The following is a 17416-nucleotide window of genomic DNA, read 5'->3' on the forward strand; positions in this document are numbered from 1 at the left end:
AGCGACAGCAGAGTGGCTAACAGTATCGTTCGGAACGACTGTTAGTGGGTCTTTGCTTCACGACAGTGTAAGATTGCAACTGTGTGTGTGTGTGGGTGCGTGGCGTTCCCGTATTTGGCCTAAGCGCAAAGCTGACCCAAATACGAAAACGCAGATTGCGTATTGAGCACTCAATAGCTGAGTGAACATGTCTAGCAACGCTAGTGGTGGCAGTGGGAAGTGTTTGAGGGGTTCCAGCCTTGTTTGTAGCTTAAATAAGGCTGTTCCCCGCTTAATCTGGTCAAACCCGCAGTCGGGAACCGTATACGCAGGCGTGCCGCGGGCCGGTTCCTGACAACATGTACAAATCTCTGGTAGCTGAAGGAGTAATAGACCACTAAAGGTTTAAGCAGTAACTGCTTTTTATTGTATCTGTGTTGCTGGTTGTACAAACAAGTCCATAAACATTGCACATGTACAGATGAAAAAACATACCCTATGGATACTTGCTGTGGGGCAGTGTGGGAGCAGCGGTCCGCCTGACAGCTGTTTCGCTCAGATGAGCTTCCTCTGAGGCTCCGTGCGCGGTGGGCGATCGATATTTACAATCTTAAATAGTCCGGGCATATGCTCCGGCTTCCGCGTTTTATTTTTGGAGGTGCTAAACCAATTATAAATATGATATGAGAGTAGTATAGACAAGGGATAGAATGACCCACAAAGTATTGGATATTTAGCAGTAGAGAATAATGAGTGTTAAAAATAACATCTCAACTTTTCCCTCATGATAATCCCTTTTTTCCCCTCCCCCAATCGATTTTGATCTACATATATACACTACTTTCCCCTTTTTTAGCTACAACCCATATAGATTAAATATGTATGTTTTATCCTATATAAAATAAAGATGTGTTTTTTAGCTGAAAAACTTTGATTCTATTAGCAGATGTCTGAAGCTGAGTTTAGCACCATCTAGTGGTTTTTCTAAGTTTCCTCCAGTTGGTTGGAACCAGAAAACCACCGTGGGACGCATAATCACTTCCTCTTCCTACTCTCACAGAGTTACGCGTCATAGGCGGACAATAGTACGCATGCGCACAAGCGTTTAGCATGCGTCAGGCGGATTTATTGACGCATGCGCATAGGACGCTACAGAGGAAAGGAAGTGACGTTTTTAGCGGCGTGACGTACGCGGAAGCCGGAGCATATGCCCGGACTATTTAAGATTGTAAATATCGATCGCCCACCGCGCATGGAGCCTCAGAGGAAGCTCATCTGAGCGGAACAGCTGTTAGGCGGACCGCTGCTCCCACACTGCCCCACAGCAAGTATCCATAGGGTATGTTTTTTCATCTGTACATGTGCAATGTTTATGGACTTGTTTGTACAACCAGCAACACAGATACAATAAAAAGCAGTCACTGCTTAAACCTTCAGATGTTGTGCCGGATGAATCTATCTCTTCATTCTATGCATATGGTTGGTGTTATCTTCAACATCCAGAGCACACAGGAGGTATATACCCTGATTACCCGGATCCAGATTAACCCCTCCAGAATATAATCCCCAAAAAAGACCCCACGACCGCAGTGCCAGTCTCTTTGTTCTTTTTTATTTTAAACCGTTTTTGTGTATCAATATGACTTGTGCACGCGGAATTCAGAGGGACTAGGAGGATGAAGACGATTTTAATATTGAAGATGTAGAGGAGGACTCTGGCTCTGGATGTGGTAGTGATTATGAGGAAGCAATAGAAGCTGGAAGAGCCGATACAGATAATCTGTTCGACAATCCGGCTACCTCAACCACAAAAAACAAAGCTGTGGGTGCAAGAGTGGTGGAGCTTAAACTCGAGAGGCTCTGTGAAAAAGAAATCAAAGTATTTTGGACAATGACAACTTTAAAAAAGTATAAAAGCAAACAAATAACCGCAAGAGGGTTCAGGCGATATTATGAACCAGCGGAATACCAAACGGATGTGAAGTTTATGGAAAGATGGAGAGAGGCGCACGCAACACAGGCTATTATTCTGCAGAATATAGTGCTGGAGAGAACAGAAGAAGAACATAAGAAATTGGCTACTGAGATTAAATCTTTAAAGGAACAGTACAAACAACTAGTAACAGAGGAAAGATACACTAAATCCTTAAAGAGAATAGAAAAGAAACAAGTACCAATGCAGGAGGAAATAAAACAGAGGAAACTGAACAAATATCTAAGGGATACAGATGACTATAAACAAGGAAACCTCTTCACATGGGCTTCGAATAAATCAAAATATAATAAACCAAGAATCACATACCCAAAGAAACCACTGCAAAAGAAGGGTTATTGGACAACAGATACCGAGTCAAGTGGTGATGAAAGAGGGAATGACAACAGCGGTACTCCCCTCTCGCAACAAGATGCAGGGAATGCCCAGTCAAAAAACGAACAGCACGGAAGAGGATCCGCAGGGGGCGGGGCAAGGCCAAAAGACAAACAAGTCAGCTGGAAAGGAGACCGGAGAGGACGGGAAGAGCAACAGAAATCCAAGAAAAGAAAGTTCTACAAGAGGAACAACAAGTAGAAGTAATTAATATCAGTAGTCTACCCCTGCCTATGGAATGCCATCATCTTTTGAATAAAGGACTGAACTTTTCGTGTGCCCAAAACTTCGATTTTTGTGATTTTAAAATAGACCTATATAAAGGAGTGAGACGGATGAATATAAGGAACTTCTATGAGAGGAAAGATTTAAATTACAAACGTTGGGAGGAGGCACAGAGAAAGAGAATAGGTCCGGTAGGATTCTCCCCAGAAATCAAGTGGAATGAGAAAGATCTTAAAAATCTAGAAATTTTAGAAGGCTTATGGCTAGAAAGTAATACAGAGGTAGAAATAGAAAATGAACCCTATAATGAGAGAGATAACGAGGAAGGGAAGGAACTCTTTAGACCATGTAAATCTACTAAACCCTTTGCAGTGACACCAGGATCAGTAATAGACATATTTCAAACACAGGTGGAGAACGACTTGAAGGCCCTTAAATATAGAGAAATGAAACCTAATCTAACAACGGAAGATGAAAAAGCCATTAAATGGTTTAGGGACAGACCTGAGGTGATCCTGAGGAAAGCAGATAAAGGAGGTGCCCTAGTAGTGATGACAGCAAACCAATACAAAAGCGAAGCTCTAAGACAATTGGAGGATAAAGAAATATATCAACGTTTAAAAGGAAATCCTACAAGAAAATGTAAAGATTCTATGAGAACTTTATTGAGAAGGGGTGTAAAGAGAGGACTTTTGACATTGAAAATGGCAAATGATTTGATACCTGAATACCCAAGGAGACCAGTATGGTACCACCTACCTAAGATACATAAGTCCCGAACCAGTCCACCGGGACGTCCGATAGTCTCCGGTATGGGTTCACTGACCGAGAGGCTGTCAAAGTATCTGGACCATCTCCTGAGGCCATTGCTCCGACAGGTGCCATCATATTTAAAAGATACTCATGATGTACTGAAAAGTATTGAGGGAGACGAATGGCAGATAGGCGACGCCCTGGTGACAATTGACGTCGTTAGCCTCTATAACAGAATCCCTCACACTGCTGGAGTTGAAGCAGTGAAAACTTTCCTCCGACGCGATCTTAAGGATGAAAATTTCATAGAATTTGTGTGTGAATGCCTAAATTTTGTGCTCACACACAATGCGTTTACGTTTGATGGAGTTTGGTATTGGCAGCTGTCGGGCACAGCCATGGGGACGTCTGTGTCATGCACATACGCCAACTTGTTTTTGGCTTGGTGGGAGGAGAAGTATGTGTATGGCCCGGGCGTTCCCCATGGTAACTTCCTCAGGAGATGGTCCAGGTTTGTAGACGACGTCCTGGTGTACTGGTCCGGAACACGAGCTGCCCTGGAGGAGTTCATGGAGTATTTAAATTCAGGAAAGGAAAACATGCAATTCACCTATGAATACAGCAAAGAGAAAGTGGCATACTTAGATTTGGAGTTGAAAATAGAGGGTGCCAGAATCATATCGAAAGGGTATAAGAAACCAATAAGCAGTAATTTGCTATTACACAAGGAGAGTTATCATCCAGAACATACTTTCAAGGCACTCCCTTATGGGCAGTTCTTACGACTAAAACGCAATAATACCCGAAAAGAGGACTACCTGGAACAAGCAATGGAATTGAAATGCAATTTGGAAAAAAGAGGATATAAACCAGAGGACCTGGACTTCGCTCTGAAACGTGCCAATGAGGTAGAAAGAAGCTCTTTGATAAAAGGAAGAAGCAATAATGAGAAGAAAAATGATCAACAACAGAGTAACGCTAATAGCGATAGATTAACCTTTTCCTTCCAATACACTCTGATGCATAGAGAGATACGGCGGAGTATCTTGAAACATTGGAAATTGATTGAAAGGGATCCCTTATTGAAAGAGATATATAAGAAACCCCCGATGATAACTTTTAAAAGGGCACTGACTTTAGGAAATAAGCTTACAGCTAGTGAGTTTAGAACCCCTAGAAAATCCACATGGTTAGAACAGAGTCAGTTGAAAGGAAATTATAGATGTGGCCACTGCCCCCAATGCCCACATATGAAGGTAGGAAGATTTTTGAAAGTAGGACCAGTAGAAAATAGAACGACAGATTTTATTACATGTAGAACTAGATATGTTGTCTATATAGTATGGTGACCCTGCCAACGGTTCTACATTGGAATGACAACGCGAGAAGTGAGGGAACGAATACGAGAGCATATCAAATCAGTAGAAACTGGGAGAGGATGCACCCGTTTGATCGAACACTTTCGAACAGAACATGGAGGAGATACAACTTGTTTGTTTTTTGCAGGTCTAGAACAGGTCCAGATCCCACCGAGAGGAGGAGACAGGGAACAAAGTCTACTGAGACGAGAGAGTAGATGGATAATTAACACCAATGCCACAGGAGCTTAAGGCCTTAATGATGCTATTGAAATGGCCTGCTTTCTGGACCCTTAGATCTCCCAAACTTCATAAGTAGATTTAGCTTGTGTAATGATTGGCCTCTCTTTTCCAGGAATTACTTTGATGCATGGTTTTAATAAGGGGTGTAGATGTAGATTGTAGTGTGGGGGATTGTGGGATTACAGCGATTTTATTTTTGGAGGTGCTAAACCAATTATAAATATGATATGAGAGTAGTATAGACAAGGGATAGAATGACCCACAAAGTATTGGATATTTAGCAGTAGAGAATAATGAGTGTTAAAAATAACATCTCAACTTTTCCCTCATGATAATCCCTTTTTCCCCCTCCCCCAATAGATTTTGATCTACATATATACACTACTTTCCCCTTTTTTAGCTACAACCCATATAGATTAAATATGTATGTTTTATCCTATATAAAATAAAGATGTGTTTTTTAGCTGAAAAACTTTGCATCTATTAGCAGATGTCTGAAGCTGAGTTTAGCACCATCTAGTGATTTTTCTAAGTTTCCTCCAGTTGGTTGGAACCAGAAAACCACCGTGGGACGCATAATCACTTCCTCTTCCTACTCTCACAGAGTTACGCGTCATAGGCGGACAATAGTACGCATGCGCACAAGCGTTTAGCATGCGTCAGGCGGATTTATTGACGCATGCGCATAGGATGCTACAGAGGAAAGGAAGTGACGTTTTTAGCGGCGTGAGGTACGCGGAAGCCGGAGCATATGCCCGGACTATTTAAGATTGTAAATATCGATCGCCCACCGCGCACGGAGCCTCAGAGGAAGCTCATCTGAGCGAAACAGCTGTCAGGCGGACCGCTGCTCCCACACTGCCCCACAGCAAGTATCCATAGGGTATGTTTTTTCATCTGTACATGTGCAATGTTTATGGACTTGTTTGTACAACCAGCAACACAGACACAATAAAAAGCAGTCACTGCTTAAACCTTCAGATGTTGTGCCGGATGAATCTATCTCTTCATTCTATGAGTAATAGACCACACCCAGAGTATGAAGGGTAAAGGATATCAGAGACTAAAAACTTTGGAGAAACAGGGGGGAGCAGGCATATACTACTACCTGTCCTTATGATGTATGTTATAACCTTTTATATGCTCAATAAACACCCTTTTTGGTAAAAAAAAATGCTGTGGTAAACAGAGCTAGGGGGGACTTTCCTTGCTCTTAATCAGTCCTTACATCTGAGTTCAGAAGCTAGTAGAGGTGTCTTTACTTAGTCCATATGTGAAGCATGAGGAACATTCTACCAGTATATGAAAAGCTGTCATGAATGATAAAAAAAACACCAAAGGAGATAATTCATGATTTTAAGCGTATGCCAAAATGTATATGCAGAGAGGTTAAAAAGCAAGCATTTAAAAAGATTGTTTAATATAGCAGGATGTGGCCAGCTTTAGGTTGTACTTGTCTGGGATCCAGAAAGCAGGACGTTCAAATAGAGATGGAGTGGCTGAGGGAACCAAAATTTCTGCTGATGGCCAGAATCTGGTCAGTATGAAAACTTTCTCCTCATTTATCACAACATAGGCTCCCATATGGCACTGGGTGAAGTGTTTCTAATACAGGAACCTTATCTATTCAGTCTGTATGAACAGAAAATTACTGGTACTGTTAATGATCATAGTCTACTTTTATTAAACCCACGGCTCCTCCTCCTTCTACAAGAGATGAGAAGGCTCCAACTGCGAAATGCAGTAACAATGAACATTTCACTTGACACTTCATAGAATAAAAACCTTACCAATAGCTTGAAGACGGTTAAACCATCGAAACGTGTTTTGAAAGTAGTTTGGAAAAACAGGATCTGGAGCTCCAATGAGATCAAGTAGAACTAATAGATCCTATAAAAGGAAGCAAACAACATGTAGACATTAATAGTAACCAAATTCTCTACATTTTACAACAGGGATATGGGACGTTCTAACCCAGCAAGCTATTGTTGCAGTTTAACAATTTTTTATGTTTTGTACAGACCCTCATAATTATTTTGCAATCTCAAATGACGCTTGGCAAGGTTGCCCCTTGCCCCCTTTCTCCTGCTTTTTACCCTTTCAAAAGAGTCTCTGGCGGCACGGATAAGGGACAACCCAGATATTACTGGGCTGTCTCTTAGCTCACCATTTTCTTCTTACAACAATTCCATCCAGCTCTGACAAGATTTTGTCAGAACTGACAAATATCAGTTGCTGTCAATTATAACTGAAAGGACAACTGATGGGCAAGGTAATGTCCATGTTTCCCTATGGCTTAAATTAGTTCTTTAAGGGTTAAAAAAAAGTTTCACTTACCTGGGCTTCTACCGGCCTCCTGCAGATGTCCTGTCCCCACGCCGGTACTCAAGGATCCTCTGGTTACCCACTGCAGCCACCGCGCTATGGCTGTGCGCATCCTCACTCCCACTCACATTGCAGGGAGCGTCCTGCACAGGTGCAGTACAAGAAAACCTAAGCAGAGCCTGTGATTCCTTTTTCCTCTTGCTAGCTATTCCTATCAATTTTCCTCCAATAACACATTTTTGTGCTTCCCAGACTGTAACAAAGGAGTTCACTTATCCCTCTTTAGTTTCAAAATATTGTTTCAAGCTATCCTCAAGGTCCTGGTTCACAGACTCATCAATCAAAAGGCTGTCATTTAACCCTTTAGCAGCCAATTTATTTAGAAGCTTGCAAGTGTCCAAGGCCAATTTATTTTAGCACATTTTTTATTTCTTATTTGTTACATTTCTTTGCTACTAATTAGTACTGCTGTAATGTGTATTTATGGCCGCTTGTCAAAAGGGAACAGTGTGAGACAATAACAGACATAACAAATTTCTGCTTTCAGTTTCTATATCCTCTGCTAGCAGAGAGACATCGAAGCATTCTAAGAATTTACCATTCTCTAGACCTTTGACAAGAAAACTGTTTATAGCTATTTTTACTTTCATTTCAAGGCAACCGAGCACCACAGAATTGTTTTTTTAAATGAACATCCCTATAAGGGAGGTTCTTCATTGAATGTGCCTCTGGGGAACGGGATAGTGGGGGGAGCATCATAACTTACCTATGGGGTGCTGCTTGTCTGGTTGCCCCCTCTGTATGTGATGCACCATCTTCTCCACCTGGCTCGGTGCAGCATCCACAAATGCATGCCGGGAGTAGTCCATGGATGTGAGTACATCCCTGCACTCACATTCAAAAGACTACACCTCCCAGCATGCATTTAGGCCCACACACAACACTGCTGGGAAGGTGCAAAGTGTTGCGGCTGGTTGGATGGAGAAGATGGCGCGTTCCCATACAAAGGGACCAGAGGAGCAGCACCCCCTAGGTAAGTAATGATGCCCCCCCCCCCCCCCCATCCTGGCATGCTAAATTAAGAAGATTTATTCAACAAAATATTCTGTAGTGCTCAGTTCCTTTTGGATTTCTTTCCACTTTAGAGGAACAGTCACAACTGTTTTGGGAAGGGTACTTCTGCCAAGACTTCTCTAAACTGTAGAAGGGAGCACCAAGGTCATAACATCTTTTTCTACTCCTAAGCTTATGGTAGAGCTGAACATCTTCCAAGATATTTTTTTGTTTCAATAACATCTTTTAATTTTGCACTGGTGCGCTGTAATTACACTTCCACAAATTGAATTTGGTCAAAACTAATGGCAGTCACACTACCATCAGACAGATGCCTGATCAATAGCAGCTTTATTATGCAGAATGATGGTAGGTTTAAACAGGAGCAGGTTTTACAATTCCAACATAGACTTGATATTGACATCATCAGGCCACTTTAGGATTATGAGTAGTAAGTGAAGCCAGCAAGACACTCAAAGGGGTTTATTCATCAATCCTTAGTAATATTACCATGCATACACGGCAATCTCACCTGTAGTTACGCAAGGAAGTACTGGAGATACGCTAAAAGCGTGACTGTCACTATTATTCAAAAATTATTTTTATGCACAGTTATTTGCAAAAAACATTTTACTGTCTGGATGTTTTATTATGCCATCAAACATTTATGTCAATGCCATCACAACTGAATAATGCATTCTGACAAAAGACACATTCTTTCCTTTTGTAGGATAAATTTAGAAGGAATACAAAGACTGTTCTTTACATGTTACACGTGATGTTTTCAAGCATGCCTGATACTAGAGGATAAAAATAAAATACATCATACATACCATAGCATGCAGTTGATTTGTGTATTCAGAACCAGGTGGATGGGGAGTGTTTTCCATCTTCTGTGCTAGATGTCGAGAACCATAGAGTGAATCATATTCCGTCCACTGGTAAAATGCTTCTTCGCCATCAAAGAATATCAATTTAAGAGAAAGGTCTGGCTTTGTGTTGGAATTTCTCTTCTGGAAAGAAGAATATTTCTAAAATTATTAGATGACATGTTCAATAAAACATTAACAGTTTGATTTCCTAGGGAATCTTTCTTGGGAAGATTTAATAAAGCACAACCCTATTATTCTATTAGGATATAACAGCAAGTTAAGCATGGTCATATAAGTATTTATGTGCTCCCAGATTTGACAGCTTGCACAGACTCATATGTACAGGTCAGGAAACAAACGCTTATAAACACAGATGCCCTTATTAAAACTATTCTGTATGGGTAAAAAAATAATCTACAGTATAAACAGGGTAAAATAAATTATAACTGAAGATATTGACAGTATATCAAAAAGGCTATGTATGTCCTTGCTTGTTGCTTTTAGCTTCCATGTCTACTAGGACTTTTGACAAAGGGAAATCAACTTTTGTTAAAAATTATACACAGTATCAATAATACAATATTTACTAAGTTAACATTATCAGAAATTAAGATTTTTCCTTTTCAGTCTGCAATTAGCAATGATTCACCAACAATGTTGAACGTTTAAAAATAAGTTCACTTAGCCATGGCAACATCATAGCTGTTTCTAGGTACAGGCATCCCTGCTAGGTACAGGCATACTTGCTGTGTGCCTGGGGTGCCCAACAGAAGTTATGCTGCACTCTTTTTCCTGAGGGCACACTGTTGGTGGATGATCTTTCTCCTTGCTTCTCTTTTTTAATTGATAAGAACTGCTGTGTGATTGCAAAGCACAGTCACACACTTGTGAGGATGTGATGCAGTTAGAGGAAGCTCTCCACTTGTGGCAGGAAAAAAGGTGGTACTTTGGAGGAGTGTGGTGGAAGGATAAGTTATGGCTGCCAATCCAGCCCACTACCACCAGGGACAAAGTGAAATCATGCCTGTCACACACTACTTGTCACCTACTGCCCACTAGAGGTCAGGTGCGTCATGTGGCTTATTAATCAAGATTTTGGAGGTAAAGAAGACAAAAACAAAAGAAGACTGGAACAAAAAAAAAAATAGAGCTGTACAAATGACAATGAATAAGTGAGAAGTATACAGAATAACTTTACTTCCCAGTATACACAGAAGTTTACAGATGAAAAAAGGGCCAGGACCTACCTCCACATGCATGGGAGTATTTATTCCCTCCCCCACTAGCATGAGCTGAGGATGAGCTTCCCCTAAACCTTTCAGCACCAGGTCCGACATTGCCACCGTGGGAAGTGTTAATTATTTGGAAAGGCTTCAAGCATACGCAGCTACAACTCATATGTGATCTGTTTTCCAAAAGGCTGAATCAAGTCAAAAGAATGTCAGGACAATAAAAAAATATGCTCAAGTTCAACAAATAGCATACCTAAACTCATCCTTTCAGAGTAAATTTAATTAGCTAAAGTGACTATGATCACTTTGGTTTAAAAGAAACCTAAAGCAAAAAAGAAAACCAAAACGCCAGTTTAACTTACCTGCTTGCTTCTACCAGCCCCCTGCAGCTGACCTGTGTCCACGCAGGGGCAAACCGATCCCCCGCAGCGACCCACTTTTGTTCCTGGCGACTCGGCCAGTCGATGATCACTGCGCCTGTGTGGCACTAGCCGCACGCATCCTCGATCATACTCCCGGCGACGGGAGTGTCCTGCGCATGTACAGTACAAGAGTTTTCTCTTACTGCGCATGAACAAGACGCTCCCGGCTATGGGAGCATGATCGAAAGATGCATGCGTCCAGGGCCACACAGGCGCAGTGGCCACCGACTTGCCAAGTCACCAGAAATGCAAGTGGGTTGCTGCGGGGGGCCAGAGGATTGGTTTGTCCCGGCACAGGCACAGTTCGGCTGTAGGGGGCCGGTAGAAGCCCCAGGTAAGTTAAACCAGCTTTTTTTGTTTGTTTGTTTTAGGTTTCCTTTAATGAAGAATCATACACAGATAATATAAATATATTCATAAGAAGCATATACTGTGTATATCCTTCCTCTATATTATCAGAACAAAAAAAATTGCATGTAAAGCACTTGATGTGTTATGCAAACACATACCTTTAACTGCTGAAGACGATCATCCAGTGCCCGAGCTAGCTCTAACAACATGGCACAAGGAACAGCAGAATCGGTGGCTCCAATGAATATTCTGCCGTCCCACTGAGGAATGAAGTATTTGGAATCGTAATGGCAAGCAAGGACCAAATGGCGCTTGGCAGAGGGATTTAATGTAGCAATAACATTGGAGAACATTACATATCCAAAGGGGGTTGGGTTTTGAAAGGAATCTTCTTCTATAAGCCAACCGGCCTTAAGTCTTTGGAGTCTATTCTTTATATGCTGTTGATGTAGAATAGCAGCAAGTTAGAGAACCAAACACATTTATTTAATGTCTTTTATGACATACATCATCACTGAGGCCCTTTCATTTTGTCTCACCATTCTGTCTGAATGCATGCACATAACCATTTTGTAAATGTTAGTTTGAAACATAATTACAAGCCCTATATGTTATTACATTGTTATTTACAAGAAAATGTAAGTATAAGGCTAGTGTACATGGGCTTTCAGCATCCTGCTGTATTCACTTTTATGTTTCATCTATACTACTGAATAATAAACTAAACTTACATCATTAAGCGCCATAACTTATTCTGCAGATAGTAAACTCAATGCAAACTGAAAATAAACTAAATCCAGACTGATGTCAAAAGTCTGGTTATGTTAGTCTAATTTTCACTACATGGCAATCGACTTTTTTCAAAATCAATTTAAGATTGAATTTCAGTTTGTCATACTTATACATTTTTTTTCTTTTTGCAAAAACTGAAACTGATGCTTAAAATTAACATCTATTTTCTGAAACATTTTTAAATTATTTTTCATGTCATAATGTGTGTTTATGTGTGAGAATATTTTAACATAAGAGTTAGAGTTGTCCAAGTTCAGTATTCCAATGAATAATATTCTAACACAAGAGAAGCAAATGCTCACCCCCAACCAGCAATCTGCCATTTTATATAGTCTACAGACAGCCTGTCAGCCAATCAAGTGTAATGGTATACACCCGTGCCTGTAGTACCAAACTGGGTGTATACCATTACAATTGATTGGTTGGCATTTGCTTATCTTGTGTTTTGCTTTCAGCATTTAGACAGAGGCAGTGTGGGTGAATCCCCTGGTGGTGGGAGTACTGGAGCTCACCTGTGCTGGGGTGGCAGAGCCCGGGGCCCCCTTCTGTCATGTGCACCAGTGTTTGTGTTTTTAAATTTCTTTTTTTGCAGCTTCCAGTACGCAAATGCGGGTTAGTGGTTAGGGTGGGGGGTATTGAGAGGTATACCTGCATGTGGTGCCCCCTGATGGTGACATATGTCTATGATTATGTCTGACCGAGCCTCTCACCTGTTTTTTGCTGAATATATGCAATTCCTGCTAGATTTGGTACTACAGACACGGTTGTATACCATTACACTTTGGCTGACATGCTGTCTGTAGACTATATAAAATGGTAGATTGCTGGCCGGGAGTGAGCATTTGATTCTTTTGTGTTTTGCACTCTAAACTTCGCTCAGGCATTGGCCATTATGACCAAAGTTTACATGTCATGATCTCACCTCTTCTGTGTTCCAGCGATGGAACTGTCACTTCTCAGGGTCAGCCACGAGTCGCACACAGTGAGGATGTGCACACACACCGATGTCCCTGTGTGTGCACATGCATGCGTCTCCTATTGTTGCCGGGTTGCAAATTGAGGAAGTGACTGTGCTCTGGTGCTCACTGGTGATGGGAACGCCTCACTGGTTGGTGAGTTTTGTGTCTACTTCTGATTTGCTGGTAAAAATACTCTGCTCTGACAGTCACTAGTTGCCCTGTGATAGCATTAGATACTGATACCAGCTGCTGGGTTTGATATCTGCCTGATTATTGTTGTGACCTAGCCTGAACCTGATTTACGCTTTGATTTCTGCCTGGATCGAACTACTGCCTGAACCTGGTTTACCCTTTGATTGGTGCATGGACCAACCTATTGACTGAAACTGGTTTACCCTTTAATTGCTGCCTGGACCATCCTATTGTCTGTACTCGACTACTCTTTGGATTATGCCTTAGTATTGACGTTAGATTGGATTCTCTGTGTATGACCCCTGGCTTGTCTGGACTACGCCTTGCTCATTCCCTAGTTGATGGTGAACTGATTAACATGTAAAAACCTGAACTGCCTATTTATTATTGCCTGTGTTTCTATCTAGTGAGTTCAGGTGGTACCTCTGCTTTCTATCATATCAGTTTTGATATCTTGCGTTCTTAAAAGTCTGAGTGTAACTGTGTGTTGGGACGATGTATTGGTCATCCTTCGACTGAGCAGGGATGCACCATATAAGGTCAAGACTGCAGAAGAGATCGGCACTGATTAAGAAAGCAGGGGATCTACCAGGCCTTACGTTACAGTTATTATAGTTGTTAATTATATCCCCATACATTCTGGGGCAATACTATACACTACAGTCACTCATCATTAATGTATTTAAAAAAAGGACCCAATTCTGCCTCCCTAGTTATTAAAGGGAACCCAAGGTGAAAGACATTTCCTGGTAAACAATGCACATTGCCTGGCTGTCCTGCTGATCTTCTGCATTTAATACTTTTATTCACAGACCCTGAACAAGCATACAGATCAGATGGTTTTGACAACAATCTGAGAAGATTAGCTGCATGCTTGTTTCAGGTGTGTGATTCAGACACCACTGACCAGAAAGATGATCAGGATAGCCAGGAAACTGGTATTGTTTAAAAGGAAATAAATATGTCAGCTTCCGTGTGTCTCTCACCTCCAGTTCCTTTTATTTGGTTCATCTGTGTTATTTATTTATTTATTATTTTAAATAATCAAAATTTTGATTTAATTATATATCACAAAAAAAAATAATTAAACAACATGGAATGTCATCACATAATTAAAAAAAATAAATCTGGGGAGCGATCAGAGAGCTCTGTTGGTGGGGAGAAAAGGGGGGGAATCACTTGTGTGCTGACATGTACGGCTCTGCAGCGTGGCCTTAAGGCTGCAGTGGCCTGCTTAGGAAAAAATAACCTGGTCTTTAGGGGGGTTTAACACTGCAGTCCTCAAGTGAATAACTTATCTGTATGTTTCTGGGATGTGGAGGAAACCAAAGTGCGCAGAGGAAACCCACGCAGACACCAGTTAATAATAATCCAAACATTTGTATAGCGCAAGTTATGCAGGTACCTCTAAATGCCTGCTTATCACATATCATAGAGTTACCGACTACCCACTAAGCTCATGGTGAACCAGAACTTCTTGTGTAAGGGGCTACAAATGACCTTATCGCAAATATCTTCTGCTTTAACTACTTTAGGACCGAGGTGATTGAAATCTACGCCCTGTTTTGGTGGTTACCTGGCTGGCAGGGCGTAGATTTCAATCAGCCGCCGCTGCTCGCATCCGCCGTTTCCGCCGCTTCCGCGGATCTCGACGCTTATTCCCTGTGTCTCTCGCCGCAGCTTACTCACTCTGCCTGTCTCTATGACGGCAGAGCCCTGTGATTTCATTGGCTCCTGACCCTGTCTTTCAATGTAAGCAACTCCCAGTGGCTTAATGGCCAATGAAAGCAGCTCCTGACCGGCTCACAGGAACTCTGCCATCTTAGAGTGGATGGCTCAGTTCCCGACGTGAGGCGGTGACAACAATTGCGGCGGGTATGTGCAGCAATTCATCGCTAATCTGCCATTTCTAGTACTAGTGGTCTCTGGTCCTTAAGGAGGCAGAGATCGCTGGTACTTAACCTCCCTGGCGGTACGCAGTTTAAGTGGCTGCGTCCACGGAAGGGATTTTTTTAATTAAAGGGTTTTTTGTTAGCTAGCACTAGGCTAGCTAACTATGTTGCCCAAGTCCCCCGACACTAGTCTGACCCCCCCGATCGCCGCCAGCAACACACACACTCCAAGAAGTTCTGGTTCACCATAAGCTTGCTGGATAGTCTGTAACTCTGGGTGTTTCAAGTCCTACTCCATAGAGCCACATTAATTCATGCCATGCACTGATGAGGATCAACCAATCCAAAACAGTCTGTATGCAGGTTGGATTATTGTGGCTCTGTACAATTAACAAGCTAATACATCATTGCATTCCAGTCGTTCTGGAGGTGTGGCTAGCTTACAGGGAAAACAAAGGATAGTTTGCATATTCAGCAGTGATGCATCGTGGGAGACATCATATGCTCACTCCAACCTGAATTATCGCAAATTCCTTCTGTTTTAAGAAGGCACATTTTTGTTTTGCATCACATATCACATTTAAAGTTAAAGCAATAAAAAGCTAACATAGGTATACTAGAGCAGCCTTTCTACTGTGTTATGCCAAGTCTGGAAGCCAGAGAAAGTTGACTTTAAATCAAGTTAAAGAACATACTGTGATAAATCTAACAGGCTATGCCACCTAATGATGTAAATTAAGTACCTAGGGAGACAGCTCCCTAAATATCCGGTATATTGTAATTTGCAATAATACCATTTTTATTCTATCAAGGTTTGGGTTTCTCCTTATCATTGACACTTCTTGTGACTGAATACCAAATCACCACATCACTGAAGAGTCCACTAACTAAAGTCTCAATGACTAGAGAAGGTGACATGGTACCTTCCGATTGCCCCTGTAACAACTAGTAGCTCAGCGGCTGCCGACACGCAGGGGGTGTCTGCAGCCGCTTCCTTCCCTGGCTCGCAAGCATTCTCCGTTCCCTCGATGTCTGGCACGCCGGGAACGGTCGGTTCTCTGACTCACAGGAGGTCTGTCTCGCGCGCGCGGAGACAGAACCTTTATGCTAGCAGAAGGCGCGTCGGCTGACCTGCCGGTCAGCTGACGTCAGGGATGACTCTCGCCGCTCGGATTGGCGGAAATCCGAGGTAAGAGTGGCTGAGAGTCTCCCTCTTCCTCATAAGTCTTCACTTGTCATTCGGTCTTTGTCTGCTGTCGTGAATACTTACGTGTTAGCGCTCAGACCTAGTGAGGTTCCTGTTGATGATAGATGTATATGCAGTGTTTGCGATATACATCTATCTATAGTTAGCTCATTTATTGTATTCATGCTGATATTCTGTGTACTGACTCTGGCTAGACTCTGACCTTCCTTCTGCTTTACGATTCTGTGCTTCTGCCCATGTGATTAGTTGCTGAACCTCTGCCTGAATACTGTTACTCTTCTGTCTCACGATTCTGTACTGCTATTAGTTTCTCTGTTGCCGAACCCTGCCTGTCTGACCACTCTACTCACCAGTGGGCCCTTGCCACTGGTGAGGTCTCGTATTCCCACCAGCTCCACTGGTGCGGAGTTACCTAGTGACTTCCCTCTGGGAAGGTTTAGTCAAAACTATCCCAGTCACCTGCTATACCTTTCCAGCTCCTCTGGAAAGGTCTAGTTTGCTACTCTCGCTACTTGTTTTAACTAGTCCCTTGCCAGCTGCCCCGGTAAGGACTAATCTGCCTTTTGCTGCATTATCCTAGTAAACCTTTCCAGCCTTTGGAATAGGTCTGTGTTACTATCTGTCTGATAGCCATTGGTCTCGTACCAGCTCCTCTGGTAGAGACCAGCTATACCCTTTCCTGTACTCTCTCTGTTAGTACCTCCTCCAGCCCCTCTGGGAAGGTTTGAACAAACCTATAACAGTCAGTGTACTGATAGTACCTCCTCTGGTAAGGTCTCACAAAACTATTAAAGTTACGGTTGCACTATGCACTACTCACACAGTCTCTGTCAGCTATACTAGCATTATTGGTGATTCTGCAGATCACCTAATAATCTGGCATAGCGTCTGCATTATTGGTGATACTGCAGATCACCTAATAATCAGACGTCTGAGTTATAACACCCAACCGTTACAGCCCCCAATAAAAACGCTGTGTGTTTGTTCATTCTGTGCACCTCTATTTTTGTCTAAAAAAATAGCATAATGCTCCACTGAACCCTCCTGATTACCCTCATTTTTTAAAAGTTTAGGAAGTTTTTAGTTTTGGAATTTTTGTTCCATGTTTTATGAATCAGCCACTTTTACCATGGTCAAAATTATGGCTCATCTCAGCCAACTTCCCCATGGGAAGTAAGGTAATTCCGTGCCAA

The 17416-nt window shown here is 42.1% G+C and overlaps 1 protein-coding gene across 1 annotated transcript in view; it reads right to left on the reverse strand.

The window, feature by feature from the left end:
* Window positions 1–17416, reverse strand: part of QPCT (glutaminyl-peptide cyclotransferase) — a 45252-nt gene that overhangs the window by 9660 nt on the left and 18176 nt on the right. The window contains exons 3-5 of the mRNA XM_068231817.1: window positions 11340–11621; window positions 9138–9317; window positions 6717–6816 (exon numbers count right to left, since the gene is read on the reverse strand). Coding sequence (XP_068087918.1) covers window positions 6717–6816; window positions 9138–9317; window positions 11340–11621 — 562 coding nt within the window. The remainder of the gene's footprint in view (window positions 1–6716; window positions 6817–9137; window positions 9318–11339; window positions 11622–17416) is intronic.

Source organism: Hyperolius riggenbachi, chromosome 4 (assembly GCF_040937935.1).
Source record: "Hyperolius riggenbachi isolate aHypRig1 chromosome 4, aHypRig1.pri, whole genome shotgun sequence".
Taxonomy (NCBI): Eukaryota; Metazoa; Chordata; class Amphibia; order Anura; family Hyperoliidae; genus Hyperolius; species Hyperolius riggenbachi.